The following is a 14,753-nucleotide window of genomic DNA, read 5'->3' on the forward strand; positions in this document are numbered from 1 at the left end:
GAAAGTAGAAACAGTAAAAAAAAGTGCAACAAATGGAGTTGACAACATGGCATGTCATGTGCAATAAATTAAATATAAAAGTGAAAATGAAAATGTTAGCATACCTAAATTTATCCCTAACCCACCTACATCAGTGTCCGTACCGTAGTGCCACTTTTTTTTTTTTTTTTTGCATCTTTTTTTGCTTGAATTGCTTTGAGCAAGTAATTTACTTACATAGTTTTGCAGCTCGGAACTATGAAGAAAAGAAAAAAAATCACAAAAATATATCCTTAAAATAAAATGGTTTGGGATGAAGTTCAACTGAATTGTCTTCATATACAATAAATATTAAAATCTATGTGCCATGCAATCATTTAATGTTTCATATACAATACAACAGCTTTGATAATGTTCTCCTGCACACTGCTAAAGACAGGTTCATTGATCATATTAGTCTGAATTGGGGGAGTTATTTCAGTAAAAGTAGAAACAGTTATAATACAGCGATATTAGTGATTTGTTATTTTGTTATGAGCTACAATACGATTCATCATGAAATGTGAATAATGTTAGACAGGGTTTGTAGGTCTTTGTGTAAAAGTGACACTGTACAGTAGCTTAAACCTTGACCAGAGCGCTATACTGCCCAATCCTTCCCCACCAATTAACTATTAGTTTCTTAAGCCCCAGTCTAGCCCAGTCAAAATGGCAACACTGAAATTCAGAATAAAAAGACAGCAAAGAAATAAGAGGACAAACATTGTTCACGGGCAGGTATGTAGGTATGTGAGCGTGTGTGTGTGTGTGTGTGTGTGTGTGTGTGTGTGTGTGTGTGTGTGTGTGTGTGTGTGTGTGTGTGTGTGTGTGTGTGTGTGTGTGTGTGTGTGTGTGTGTGTGTGTGTGTGTGTGTGTGTGTGTGTGTGTGTGTGTGTGTGTGTGTGTGTGTGTGTGTGTCTGTGTTATTAAGTATTATACAAAATCAAAATTCCCACTGACCACATCCAAAAAAAAACACTCTGAAACAATTCTTGAAAAATCCATTGGAAACGTATTTTCTTTATACATCTTGGATACAGTTTATATTGACTGTGGGAGGGGGGCGGGGGATGGGGGCTGCTGACTCCTGCACATGTTGAGAACGGGGGTCAGAGAGGCGAGAGTTCATTCCTCCTCCGTGCAGCCGAGTAGCTCCACGCGTAAGGTGATCCGTCCGTACCACGACCACGGCAGCACCCGCACAAAGCGGGCGTAAATGGGGGGGTCTATCACATTCTTTCTGTGCGTGTCGTTGTCAAAGTTGCCCTGGAAGACCTACAAGGGAAGAGGGATAAAAAAAAGAGAAAAAGATCGGACAGTGAGTTATTATTAGTCCACGTTCAGGTGCAAGCACAGTTCAAGCTGTTCGCAATCAGCGGCAGGGCAGAGTAGGAGAACGCAGCCCGTGCCTGACTCACAAAGGCTCCCACATCAGAGTTTTTCGGCTTAAGAGGCCGCCTATGATGGCTCCATCAAAGCCATTAGACAGACTGTGGCCACAGAGCATGGGAGAGAAACAGATTACACACTGCTTACTTGCCCGCTGTCATATCTGCTCGGCGTCAAGCGAGAGAACAAAAGAAGGAAGACGAAAGCTTTGCTGAGTCAGCCTCTTCGCTCTGCATCTTTAAAAAAACTCCCTGCAATTGCCCAAGGCGCGAATCGTATGCTCTCACTGTTGCACAAAATCCGTCTCCTGCTACTCGTTCTGTGTTTTAAGTGCGGTCAACAACTTCACTTGTGTGGTCGGGACACATGTAAACTTAACCATCATTATCATCATCGCCATCACCGCCGCCTAAACTGTTGTGGCCGTCATTGTCCATTTTGTCTATTTTACATGGAATTTGCTGACATATTCAAACACTTTCAAGTGGCTTACAGTTACGGCACACAACATTTCAGTAGGCCTAAACATGCATGTGGCTTGATTATCAGCCACATCAGCCACATGGCAGATCATCTAAGCCATCCCAATAGAATAGAATAGAATATATACTTTTTTGATCCCGTGAGGGAAATTTGTTTCTCTGCATTTAACCCAATTTAACCGAATTAGTGAACACACAGTGAGGTGAATCACACATTAACCCAGAGCAGTGAGCTGCCTGCCCAACCAACGGCGCTCGGGGTGCAGTGAGGGGATAGGTGCCTTGCTTAAGGGCACTTCAGCCATGGACTGGTCGGGGATCGAACAGGCAACCCTCCGGTCACAAGCCCGAAACCCTAACCAGTAGGCCACGGCTGCCCCAGTATAGTGAGAGCTTTCTGCTCTGTAGGGATACCACCATGTTCTTCCATAAACTAGGGGGCAAAAGGACAGAATGTGCTCCCGAAGCAGACAACTGGTTACGGGGCATTTTTCAACCATTGGTGTGGGGCTTATTAAACCAATGTCATTACAATCCAGCTGAGAGCAGTGTGTCGATTGGAGGCACTCACCCTGTGTTTATGGTCAGCAGAAGCACTGAGAGCATAATGAGAAGTCTCTGGCAGGGTGGAATGCCTATTTTGTTCTTAATTACATGCCCAAGTGTGCTAAATGGAGAAGACAATACGAGATAATGGGCAGTAACTGTGTCCCCCTATGGACAAGCCTCCGTGAGAACAATGATCATTTCAATTAAATGTGTGGGAAGAGGACTGCTCAACAGACATGTGCTGCTTCATGCCGTGAGTGCTACTTTCACTATACCGCCTCTACGAGGTGAATTTGTGAGAAAAAAAAAATCGAAATGGTCGATTAATGGTTTTGGCAGCTATCCTTTTGATTAGTCACATGTGGAGCCAGTGTGTGAGAGAGAGTTGGTAAAGAGTTAAAGCTAATGAGCTAAGTGTTGGCTCATATTGTTTCGAGGAGTAAGAGGTGTATTTTTTTCCCTCTTATTTAACATCAGACCTGATGAAAGGTCCTTGAACGTCCACAAAGTGGCTACAGGGCTGTTAACAAGGCACTCGCGCACCTCTCGAGCATCCCTGCTGTCTGGCTCCGGCGCTCTCGGTGAATCACAACGCGCTGAGGAGCCTTAAGACGGCGGCGGCGGCGGCGGCGCGAATTTGAGTGTGACGGCAGGCCACGCCAGCGCTCAACCAGGATTAGCGGGAAACAGACGCTCGTGGGGGAGAGAGAGAGAGAGAGAGAGAAGGGGGGCAAAAATCCATTCAAAAGCTCTAGCTTATTAAGGAAACAAGATCACACCAGAGGGGGTGCCTGTGAGCCAGCGGGGAGAGAGAGAACGAGAGAGAGAGAACGAGAGAGAGAGAAAGAGAAAGCAAAGAGCATAATGTGGTCTCCTCTTCAGGAGAAACACCCCACTCCTGCTGCTCACACACTCACACAAACACTCTCTGTCTCTCTCTCCACAGTTCGCCTGCAGCTCCGTCAGAGCACAGAGGGGGCTGGTTCACTCCCTTGAGCCGCCAATGCGGAGGAGGGAGGGGGGGGCAGTGCCGAGCGAGTGCCTGATGAGGGCCCCTGTGTTGGCTTGGAGAAGGCCCTTGTGCGCAGCGCCTATGATGAGCTTGGAATTTTCCTCCGCTGGAAGTGCCTCTCACACCTGATGAAGGAGGAGAGCTGAAGAGAAGCCCGCTGCGGCTTGCGCTCATGCATAAACATGGCGCATTTCTGCCCCTCAGAACAGCAGTCTGAAATGGGGTCACAGGCACAATAGCTTTGGGGGCTTAAAGACAAACATTTTACAATTTGGCAACACATTTTTTTGGTGTTTTTGTTTTTGTGGAAGAGGCATAGTTAATGCATGGCAGACTATAAATGATCTAAGGACAAAATAGCACAATCAAAAACAAAGTCCAATTAGAATTTACAGTGTTGCAAAAAATAGGAAAAACCATTTGGGCTTGAACCAACGCAGAGTTCTGTTCAAATCACCACTAAAAACCTACTGAAAATCTGAATGCATTCAATCAGGTAAATGTTAACTAAATGGCGCCATGACAAAATGAATGTACAAATTAAACAAAAGGTGCTTTTTTAATTGGATAGTACATAATCGCATGTTTAGTAAGAAAAGGAGTTATTACAATACCATCAGCATCGTCCATGGTAGCTGGTAAACAAGGGCCAAATAATTGCCTAGGATTTCTATCGCATGAAAGCTGAAGCAATATAATTAGCTTTGAAGATTTTATTTGAGCTCATTTACCACACATTTAGAGTATGCTTTGAACGCCATTTGTCAGCCAGTTTAAAAAGGTATTATTCCTTTCTTTCCATCTTAAAGCAGCCCACTCTAATGGGTTTGGTGGCAAATTACAACACTTTTTAATTAGTTTGTTGAGAGAAAAAAAAAGATGAAGACATACCAAGCTGCATTGAAGTATGATGATGATAAGAGATAAGACACAATTAATTTTCAAAAGATCCACTGGAAAGAGTCCATGAAAAGGACACCATAAGAGGTGACCATCTACAAACCCAGTAATCTTAGCTGTTCCCCTAATGACAATGCAGATGAGCTGCTTTCTAGAAAATTGTTTTGTATTCATTGTAACCTTTCGCAAACAAGTATAGGCCTATCTACAGTTACTAGCAAGCTCAAGGAGAATGTTCTTTTTTAATTTCACACCTCTATTCTTACACTAATATCACTGTTTTCTCTGTGAAATGTTTGTGTTATGAGGATTGAACAAAAGCCATTCATGCAAACACTCACTTACACACATTCACACACGCCCACGCAGACACACACACACGCACACACACGCACGCACACACACACACACACACACACACACACACGCACACGCACACGCACACGCACACGCACACGCACACAAAGACACACACACACACACACACACACACCCATAAACACTTTCAAATACACACCTCCATGAAGCATTCTCACAGCCAGCGGGTATGTGTATGTGCAGGTATGTGTGTGTCTGCCAGACACAGAAGAAAGTTGCCTCATGTCAGAGCATGGGTAAGAGCTGTAAATAATTGAGGGAGCCAGTGTGATAGCAGCCAGGCTTGACTGTAAACACCACGGGCACTTTACACGTTCGCAGCGACACGCCACGCAGAGCAGGTCCCAGGCAGGCCCGCTAGCAAGTGCCTGTGTGTGTGACAGCCTCACGTGTGCTGCCACCTCCACTCATGTCAAGGTACCACCACCACCACCACCACCACCACCACTACCACCACCGCCATCCGACCGCCCCCACACCCTTCTCACCTCTCCACTTGCTTCAACGGGCCCTGCCTAACACGTCAGTGACTGAGCAGCCTCGCCGGCCGGTCCGCCACCGCGTTTTTTGCAAAGTCCTCTATCCACCCTCCACCTTCCTCTCATGTGTGTATGTCTGTCTATCTTTTTTCAGAGTAAATGCTAGCAGCGACGGACACAGATGGGGGGGTGGGTGGGTGGGGTGGACACAAATCACTGGGACCAAAGGAGACTGTTAAAAAGGCCCAAGCTTAGCCAAGGACAGATGGTCTGGAGGAGGAGGAAGGATATTGGGCTGCTTTGTAGATCTTCATCGGGGAGCAAAGGAGTTCACTCAGAGCCATTTGAGACTCTTGTCACACCAACACAAATCAGTTGCAGCCTGAGCAGGGGAAGAAGATATAGGGCAGAGAGATGGGGAGCTGTGTGGCGTCAACATGAATTAAAAAAGCAGACCGAAACTTGTTGACTTCGGTGTGGGTGACATTGGAGACTGCGCGTGACACGGGGGGTGGGGTGGGGGGGGGTGGGGGCTTTAATTGGGTGCTTTATCTCTATGCCTGACCAAATGGCTGGTGGCTCAGTTGTCTCCTTCTCAGTGTGGACAGAGGGGAGGAGAGGTTGCGCTTCACAGACCTCCTACTTCATTAAGAGTACAGAGGACAAAGAAAGCTAAAAAAACACCAAGGATTGGGCCTTGTTGGTTTGGTTAAGACAAAATAATAATAATAACTAGAAAATGTAATTCCATGGAAGGAATTACCATTGCATATAAATGCAAAAAGGTTTCTGACTGTGTAAAACATTGTATTAGGCCTAGGCTATAGGCTAGTTAAAAAGACAACTAGGCTACACAGAAGAATAGATAAATAACAATAACCCAATTACAATTCCACTGAAATTACTTAGAAAGTCACATTTAAAAAGTGATTTATGAAAATGCATCAACATTGTGGATATAGGAATGGAATTATGGAAAATAACTCTTCATTTATTAGAATTTAAAAGACTGAAAAGTTGCCAACTTCAGACGAGTTGCAAGAGCTGACACTAGCCTACAGTGAAACGACTGGTAGGATAGCTTATAGCCTTCATATCTACACTAATGCAGGTTAAAAGTAGGCCATAGGCTATAGACTTAGACACCATTGGAATACGGAATACAATCTCAAACAACGCCAATCAAGATGATGCAGCAACAGGTAGGATATCTAGCAAATGTAACGGTAGCTTACAGTAGGATATTTTATGTAGGCTATATTACAGGATGAGCTAGTATGTTCTTCGACGTGTCTCCAGGTGTGTGATTGTCCTAATAGGAATGTACAATAAGCTGTTAACAAATGTTTTTAATGTGTGAATGATACTGAAAGCTTAGATGATTGCCTGGCTGGAAGTCCCTATAGCGGAAACGACTAGCTTGCTAACAAACAAACGTGACAATGATAGCAATGCAGTTTTAGAAACGACTGTGAGAAGAAAGCTTGAACCTAAATGGTGCAACTAGTTGCTTGTAACTTGCTAGTAACTTGCTTGTCGTTAGCTAAATACAACTTACGTTGACGTTAGGTTAGATTGTCTTTAGCTGTTGATAACGTTACCGAGAGCAAACCGGTTACTGTAACGATATAAACAAATCAAGTAAGGAGTAGCAGCTGACAAGACGATAACGTCCTGGTTTACAGCAGTGTCATGGTAGAATGTTTTCATAGCTGTTACAGCCTGGTGCAGCGGTGGCATTTGGATCAAAGATCCTTGATTACTGACAGCTGAGCACTGACGTAACAATTAATCTTTGCCGCCAAAGGGTCTCAACGTTACCTCTATGGGAATTTTAAAATCTTTTATCGTAAATATCTCTACAAGTATAAAGTTCACAAATGTGAAAAATACATTGGAAAAATCTCCGTTACAAGACCTTTCTAGGAGTGTTTGAATGACGTCAAACGGTTAAGTGGGTTTAGCGTTATAAAACGTGGATTTTGGTCGGAGGAAGAATAATAACATTAAGAAGAACAGGGATAACAGTACATTGCATTCACATGCAATGTAATAATAAAAAAAACATCTTGTTTTCATATTTAGAGAAAGAAACATTCCCTTTGAGTAACCAAAATGCTCAGCCATAGAACAAACAGACATTTCATTCTATAACTTCTACCTTGAGGCTCAAGATATTTGCTTACTCACAAAGACTCTCATAAAGCTTGTGAAGAATGAGGAAATCAGAAAGAAAGGATAAACCACACTCTCTCCCAATTTTCTCTTAACACCCGAGGACTGACTGTAAAGACAACGGAGCAACATCTATAGGGACACCAGCAGACATAGCAAATAATGTGTTAGGACCCATAGAGGGTTGGGTAAAACAAAACAGACTGGTCCTACAGTATATATAGCCATGGCGGGCAGAAGACATGGGCAATCTGAGCAATTGCCCCCGGGCGCCAAACCACCAGGGGGGCAGTAGCGTGGCAAGCTATAGGCTACAACATTGAAAACACATTGATTGTCAAAATAATGGCAGAAATGGTTGACATAGGAGAAAATAATACATTTTCAGTGAAATTGGTTAAATCACAGTCATGAATAAAGTCTAGTGCTGCAGAATACAGGTGCACAGGTTGAAAAGTTTGGAAAGTTGTTCCAATTTATTTTCTTTTTTTTTACATACTATTCATTTGTACTGTATGGTTTCTTGTTCACTTAAGGTTTTCTAGTTTAATGTAATGCACTTTTAGTATAGTTATTATCTTTTTGTACGGTCAAACTCCAGGAAGAAGACTTAAGTCCCAGCTAATAGGGAGCCTATAAACAATAAACAATAAACAGGCCCTATCATTATAGAAAACAGAACAAAAAATACCTTGGGGGCTGTTCTATGACGAGAGCCAGTGCCAATGACACAAGGGCAGACCTTATTTTTATTACGTTAATCTTTCTCATTTTGTTGTTACTTTTATGGTTCCATCTGGTTCGGTCAGTGTCCTACATGCCACTCATTCATATTAAAATAAAGTACAAGCAGAATGTGTACAGCCAAGTCCATGACCCCAAACAACCTTAGAGATACATCAACGGAAAATGTTGCCATCTCGCTCAAGCCCTGCATCAGTGTAGAGACAAACAATGACAGAATGCACCATCACAACACACCACTCTACTCAAAAACATACTCGAGCCTTGATCCCTCAAGGAAGTCAAATGCTTTACCAAGAAATGCTGATTGATTCAAGCGTCATATTGTTCTGTTTCTCCATAAGCCTATTCTGAAGTCATGTTGGAGTCATGCTGGAGTTAGTCACAGACCAACATGCATTTGATCTTAAGTCTCAAAGCAATATGTCAAGTAGGGCTGAATCAAGTCATTTACTATAACAAAGTTGTTGATGATTGTTGATAGTTGATTGGCTACGTCATTCAGCACACTGTTGCATGCAATAATAAGCACACCAGAGAGCAAGATTCTTTCTATCTATGGAGCAGCTAGAGATCACATGTAGTAACGATGGTGTGATGTGTGTGTGTGTCTGTGTGTGCGTGTGTGTGTGTGTGTGTGTGTGTGTGTGTGTGTGTGTGTGTGTGTGTGTGTGTGTGTGTGTGTGTGTGTGTGTGTGTGTGCGTGCGTGCGTGCATGCGTGTGCGCGGTCGGGAACATCAACATGATTATGATACTGAGAGAACTTTAGGCACAGGCATAACCATGGTTGCTAAGCACTGTAGAGCCAGTGTAGACCTCAGGAGTTTAGAGGGTGAAAGCCACTGGAAATTGACAACACACTGCTTGACCTGTTCAACTGAACTCCCTCTCGGTGTTGTTTGTCTTCACGGCACACTGTGTAACAGCGGCAGAGACTGAAGTATATCCATGAAAAATCAAGACAGAAAAATCAGTGTCCCCTCCTGCATCTTTGTGAACAAATGCAATCCGTTCCAGACCCACTCACAGCTCTGAACTGAGCAGGTTACACAGGCTTTGGAAGTGTGACTACCCACTACAAGGTCCCCCATAAAACAAATAAAGCTATGGTCTACTAGGGAAAAAGAAACAATTTCTGTATCAACTGCACACAGTGCTGTGTGGTATCGACTTCTCTCTCTCTCTCTCTCTCTGTCTCAGTTTCTCTGTTGAATTATATCATACACTATCAGACCTGTAAAAGACAGGCACGGAAAAAAAGATGATAAAGATGATACATAGATAAATGTGGCTGACACAAAGCAGATCAATATGGCAAGAAATATCTTAAATAAGCTCTTTTACTTCAGATGTCTGTAGATGAAACGGTATGAATGGGATATATGAATGTGGCTATTATCACATAATGGACTTAGTCCAAGGTGACTTCTGAAACACATCTGCAGAAACATCTCCATTGTTTCATCCGTCTCTTGGTAACAGTCTATAACACACATAAACACATTTCACAATGTACCAATACCAAGTTGGACCTGTTTTTTTGTCTGGTTTTGTATTAAACGAATTTCAGTGAAGTTTCAATCAATAGCTTATAGCACTCGACTCCTAGCTTGTGTTTGATATCACAAAATGTCCCGAGGCAGCAGAAAATAAATGGAACAATGAGAGAGCAGCTGACACGGTAACTCACACTATAATATGGTATGATATGCAGTGTGTTTCAATCAGATGTGCTTGCTGTGCTCACACAGTACGTTTGACTGCTCCCACTGCAAGACAAGACTTTCTCTGACCAGAAGTTCTCACATGCCAGAAACCCAATCAGATCTGACCAGACCTGGAATGCTCAATGTGGCGTCTTCTATTTGGGGGGTTTGTGTGAGCCTACACACGACAGATCGGACCGACCCACACATTTGCTGGAACGACTGATTCAGAACCTGTGAGAGTGTCTGCAAGCAGCCGGTCACAATCAGGAGTAAAGTAATACTCTAGCAAAGAGGAAACACTCTGCTTTTTAAATGTCACCCTTCCTGAAAGGAATGATTCCCTCCCTGAAGCGTGCAGGGCATCTGGCAAACGAGATGGTCCATTTCAGCTCTATTGGTTCTGGCTGGCAGATTTCATCTGACCCGAAGGCCAGCGTCTCCGCGGCATCGATTTGTGAAATGATTCAAGTCCAAGGGCGCCCATTACCGACTGGCTCTGGGTCTGACCAGTGGCCATGCTTCATTATTTACAACTTAAGCGAAGGGCGGGAGCTCGCGGCTCTGCTCCGCTCGCCTCTAACCCCCGCGTGGCTCGCTCGGACCGCGCTGGACAGGGGCTGGACAGTGTCCATTTGTGTTTCTATCCAGCGCTCACCGCAAAGCTGAGGCGGAGGCCTCTGAGGGGAACCATGACTTACTGTTAATCGAACTCTTGTCTTTAAGCATGTGGGGGGTTGAGGGCTAACACACACGCTAATCAAAGCTAATCCTGACCCTTCACCAATGGGTTTTCTCATTTGAGGGCGCATACACTGCTACCGCCTGCTAAGACATGTCAGCTAATCCTGGTTGGGGGGGGGGCGATCTGATTTAGCTCCATCTCACATAGTATTGACGCTTGACCAACATGGACAGCATCTATTCAGTGGCTAATTAACCCTTTGTCACTGACTTGTCAGAGCCATGCAGAGAAATCAATAGAGGTTTTGCGTGTGCCGTGCTATCATTCACCACAGCTACAGTACATAGGTAAATTGCGAGATTAACACAACATTACTTTTCTGTCATGGATTTCATGTGAAAACAGATACCATTGCCATCTAACTGACTTTAAAATACTTCAAAATGTATCTAACATTATTTGATATCGTCAACCATGGATATACAGTCTGCCATCAGTCTGGTCTGCCTCCTTTCTAACTCTTGCTTGTTTTAGTGTAATATTCCCAATCATATTGCACTAGGTTGTGAATATGTGATTTTTTAATGTGTGATTTCTAACCAAGAACCGTGTCTCTTCCAACACCGCCCTCCTACCCTCCTCCTCCTCCGCCCTGCTAGGCCTGCCAACTGGCTGGAGTCATTCCAGATTCCTGGATGCCTAACTGTCAATACGCTCAGCGCTATCCCGCGGAACAATGAAACGCTCGGCAGGCAGGCAGGGGTCCAAATCCAAAGATCATCTTTGCCGTTGAAATGAACTTCTGAGAGCGAGGAGAAGGAGGAGATGAAGCCTACGTGTGTATGTGTGCTTGGGGACAGACGTAAAGAAAAGGCATGAAGAGAGAGAGAGAGAGAGAGAGAGAGAGAGAGACAGACAGACAGACAAAGAGAGACAGACAGAGAGAGGAAAGGAGAGAGTTGCATAGCATAGAGAGAAAGTATCCACGATATTCCGTAGCCAACAATGGGGGTCGCCATGACACCGACAACGGTTATCTATTTCCGGCCAAGCTGCATTGTATCCATTTTAACGTGACGGTTGACAGTGCCATAACGCATATAAAAGTAATCTTTTCTATTTTATATCGGTTATATATGATGTAGTATATCCATATTGAGGACAGAATTGTCAACATTTCGAAAGAAATCTACGTTGAAGCATATTCTAGTTAGCTACCGAGAACGCACATGTGAACAGAATGAACGGAAGTTGAAAACAGTATCGGAATGATACATATTTCCGGGTTAAGGAATAAGGTGGATAGCATCAACTATAGGAAAGAAAGAGAGAAAAGAACATGAGAGAAAAGTGTATGACAAATAGTCCTCTAGAAGAGAAATGTACTGTTCTTGGGATGATGAATTTATGTGCATCCACTGGTGGATAACGTGTTTCATTATCGACCATTCCAAGAGAATTCCATTATCAGTGTCAAAGTTGTTCCCGCAAGGTTTCCGTTTCAACATTCCATATGTTATCTTAATGCAGTGGAAGTAGTTTGGGAACAACATGTAACATTCAAGTATTGCTATTGTTTTTCTTGTTGAAAAGGTCTATAGCCCATAGCTATAGGCCTATAGGTCTCCTTTGCATCACACCCATCTCCATGTACCTTAACAACCATTTCCTTGGCTCCATTGGGGAAAAAAGCCTACTTTGGGGTATTTTAGAGCACCATGGCTGATGAGTTGCACCACTCTTGCTGCACCTAAGTGCCTCTGAGTATGGTATTTTAGTCCTAGCTGCTGATAAATCTCTCTCCATTCTGCTCTCTTAACTGACCCCTATTACCTCCAGAGCAGATTGGGAAGGTCTTATCATTTGGAGAGTCACACGGCACACACAATTACACACAAACACATACACACACACACACACTCACACACAAACACACACACACACACACACACACACACACACACACACACACACACACACACACACACACACACACACACACACACACACACACACACAAACACACGCACACACATATTGGGAGACACGGAAACTCTCCAAAACAACTCCACCACTCATTTGCTGACAGCAGTGTGTGTTTGTGTGTGTGTGGGGGGGGTCTACCTAATATGGCTGGCAGAGCCCATCTCAGGGATGGACATATGTAGCCCTTTGAAGGGTGGTAAACAAGATCGCCGGCCCGGTGTCGGGTCAGGTCTGTTAGGGCCTGTTTCTCTATCTGATTGGCTGACTGGGCAGGAGAACTTCAAGCTGGCATGGCGGAGTGCAGCGAGGCATGTGATAACCCACTGCTGTGCTCACCAAGGTGGAGAAGGAAGCGCGATTCAAAGAGCGGGTCACCCCTGGCTTGCTTGGCGGGGAACAAGCTTTCTTCCACTCACCACGCCGCATATGCATGGCTCCAGCACCAACCGCTTCCCAGCTAATGCCATATACCGTAGCAGCTTTACTGCCAATTACCTGACGATTTCAGCACAAAGGGAATTTTTTCTGGACAGGAATTTCTGCGTGAGCTGTAATGCTAAATGATGCTTGGATAATAACGCTTAGATAACACTCGAGTTGGCTGTGGCTAAATGGTAACATTATAAAAAACGCAGAGCTTTTATTCTGATACATGGCGACAGGCTTACCTTGTCCTTCCTCTGCTTCTCGTCTTGATATACGAGCCACCTCTCTCCGTCGTTGCTGTAGGCCACTTTATAGGAGCCCACAAACTGCACGTGGCCAAAGTCCTTCGCCCCCTGGGTTATGATGCCGGTGATTTTAGTAGGGACCAGCATGTCGACCTGAGGAGCAGGGAACAGAAAGAGAGATGGCATGTCAGTGGGCACGCACACAGAGAGAGCTGGCCAGCAACGCCATGTCGACTGTCTCAGTGTGTCGCAAGAAGTACATCTGACAGGCTCATGAGAGGGTGAGAAAGAGAGAGAAAAAGAGAGAAGGAGGGCGAGAGAGAGAGAGAGAGAGGGGAAATGAACTCGGGCCCACATAAGCCATCTCTGCAGGTAGATACAAGTCAGCAGCATGCTGTCAAAACAATCCACCTGCCAAGCCTTATTTCAGCTGGTGGACATATTTGCCTGTTTCCTCTCGGAAAAGGCTCGAAAACATCTTTTAAAACGGAACGTGATGACTGAAAGAAAAAGATGGAGAAGGGAAAGAAAAGAGAGAAGGAAAGAGAGAGAGAGAGAGAGAGAGTGAGCGAGCGAAAAGAAAGAAAAACTTCAGCTTGAATTATTCACAGCATATTGAACTACGGGGCTTAGTTGCAGTTTGAGCTCAGCAGAAACAGAAATCGCCGGCCGCAGCAGCTTCTAAGGCCAGACTGCACCATTTGGGTTAAATTTTTAATACCTCATTTGCTCTTGGTGTTCTATTAGCACTATGCCTGGCTGTTGACATAATGTTGTTTTATTCATTTGGGCTTTGCACTTTCACTATCATTCCCCCAAGTGCACAGGCTGCACAGTGTCAGTCTGATGTATGCAGGACCGTATATGGCAACACAGCGCTCAGTGAAAAGGTGTTCGATTATAACCCTTTCAGTTCACAGCCAGGTCAGGAACACATTAGTGCTGTACAGAGGAAAAGAAAGATAGAGAGATAAATAGATAGATAGATAGATAGAGAGAGAGAGAGACACACACAAAGACTTGGACGGAAGAGGGGATGGATGGATGGACTTGAGGGCTTGATTGAGAAAGGAAAGATCAAACAGTGAGGTAGGAAAACAGACTTTTATGGAAACAGAGAGAGCACATTTGGCAGAAGAATGGAATGATCCGTGTGGTATGTGTATCCTTGGCACACTAATCAGCCGACTTTTATCACAGATGAAGGAGAGCAAAAGAAGTGGTGGAAATCAGACAAGTATTTCAAAAATGGATTTGTTGAGGATCATTGGGTAAACGGCACTTTTCTGTCTTAACTGGTATGTGTTCTGACAGTTTAGCATCATCAATTTAAACCATTTTGAAAATCACTTTTAAAGGTTAGTTTTTCCTCATGCACACAAAAGTGATACAACTTTACTGCAGAATTTACAAAATATGGCCCTGGCTTTACAACAAATTGCAAATGAAATAGTTCCCATGTCATTTTTATTCCCATAATAGTTAGCATATCATTTTTACAGTCCATACATAGTTCCTGTGATCATTATTTAGACTGTGTTTATGACAGTATATAGAGTGCATATGCAGTGCATACAC

General features: G+C 44.0%; 1 protein-coding gene across 2 annotated transcripts in view; it reads right to left on the bottom strand.

Moving 5' to 3' along the window:
• Positions 1-1,007: 1,007 nt before the first annotated feature.
• edil3a (EGF-like repeats and discoidin I-like domains 3a) overlaps positions 1,008-14,753 on the bottom strand; it is a 124,354-nt gene continuing 110,608 nt past the window's right edge. For both annotated transcript variants that reach the window (XM_062543253.1, XM_062543252.1), the window contains exons 10-11: positions 13,173-13,328; positions 1,008-1,293 (exon numbers count right to left, since the gene is read on the bottom strand). In XM_062543253.1, coding sequence (XP_062399237.1) covers positions 1,144-1,293; positions 13,173-13,328 — 306 coding nt within the window. In that variant the 3' untranslated portion in view covers positions 1,008-1,143. The remainder of the gene's footprint in view (positions 1,294-13,172; positions 13,329-14,753) is intronic.

Source organism: Sardina pilchardus, chromosome 8 (genome assembly GCF_963854185.1).
Source record: "Sardina pilchardus chromosome 8, fSarPil1.1, whole genome shotgun sequence".
Classification (NCBI taxonomy): Eukaryota; Metazoa; Chordata; class Actinopteri; order Clupeiformes; family Clupeidae; genus Sardina; species Sardina pilchardus.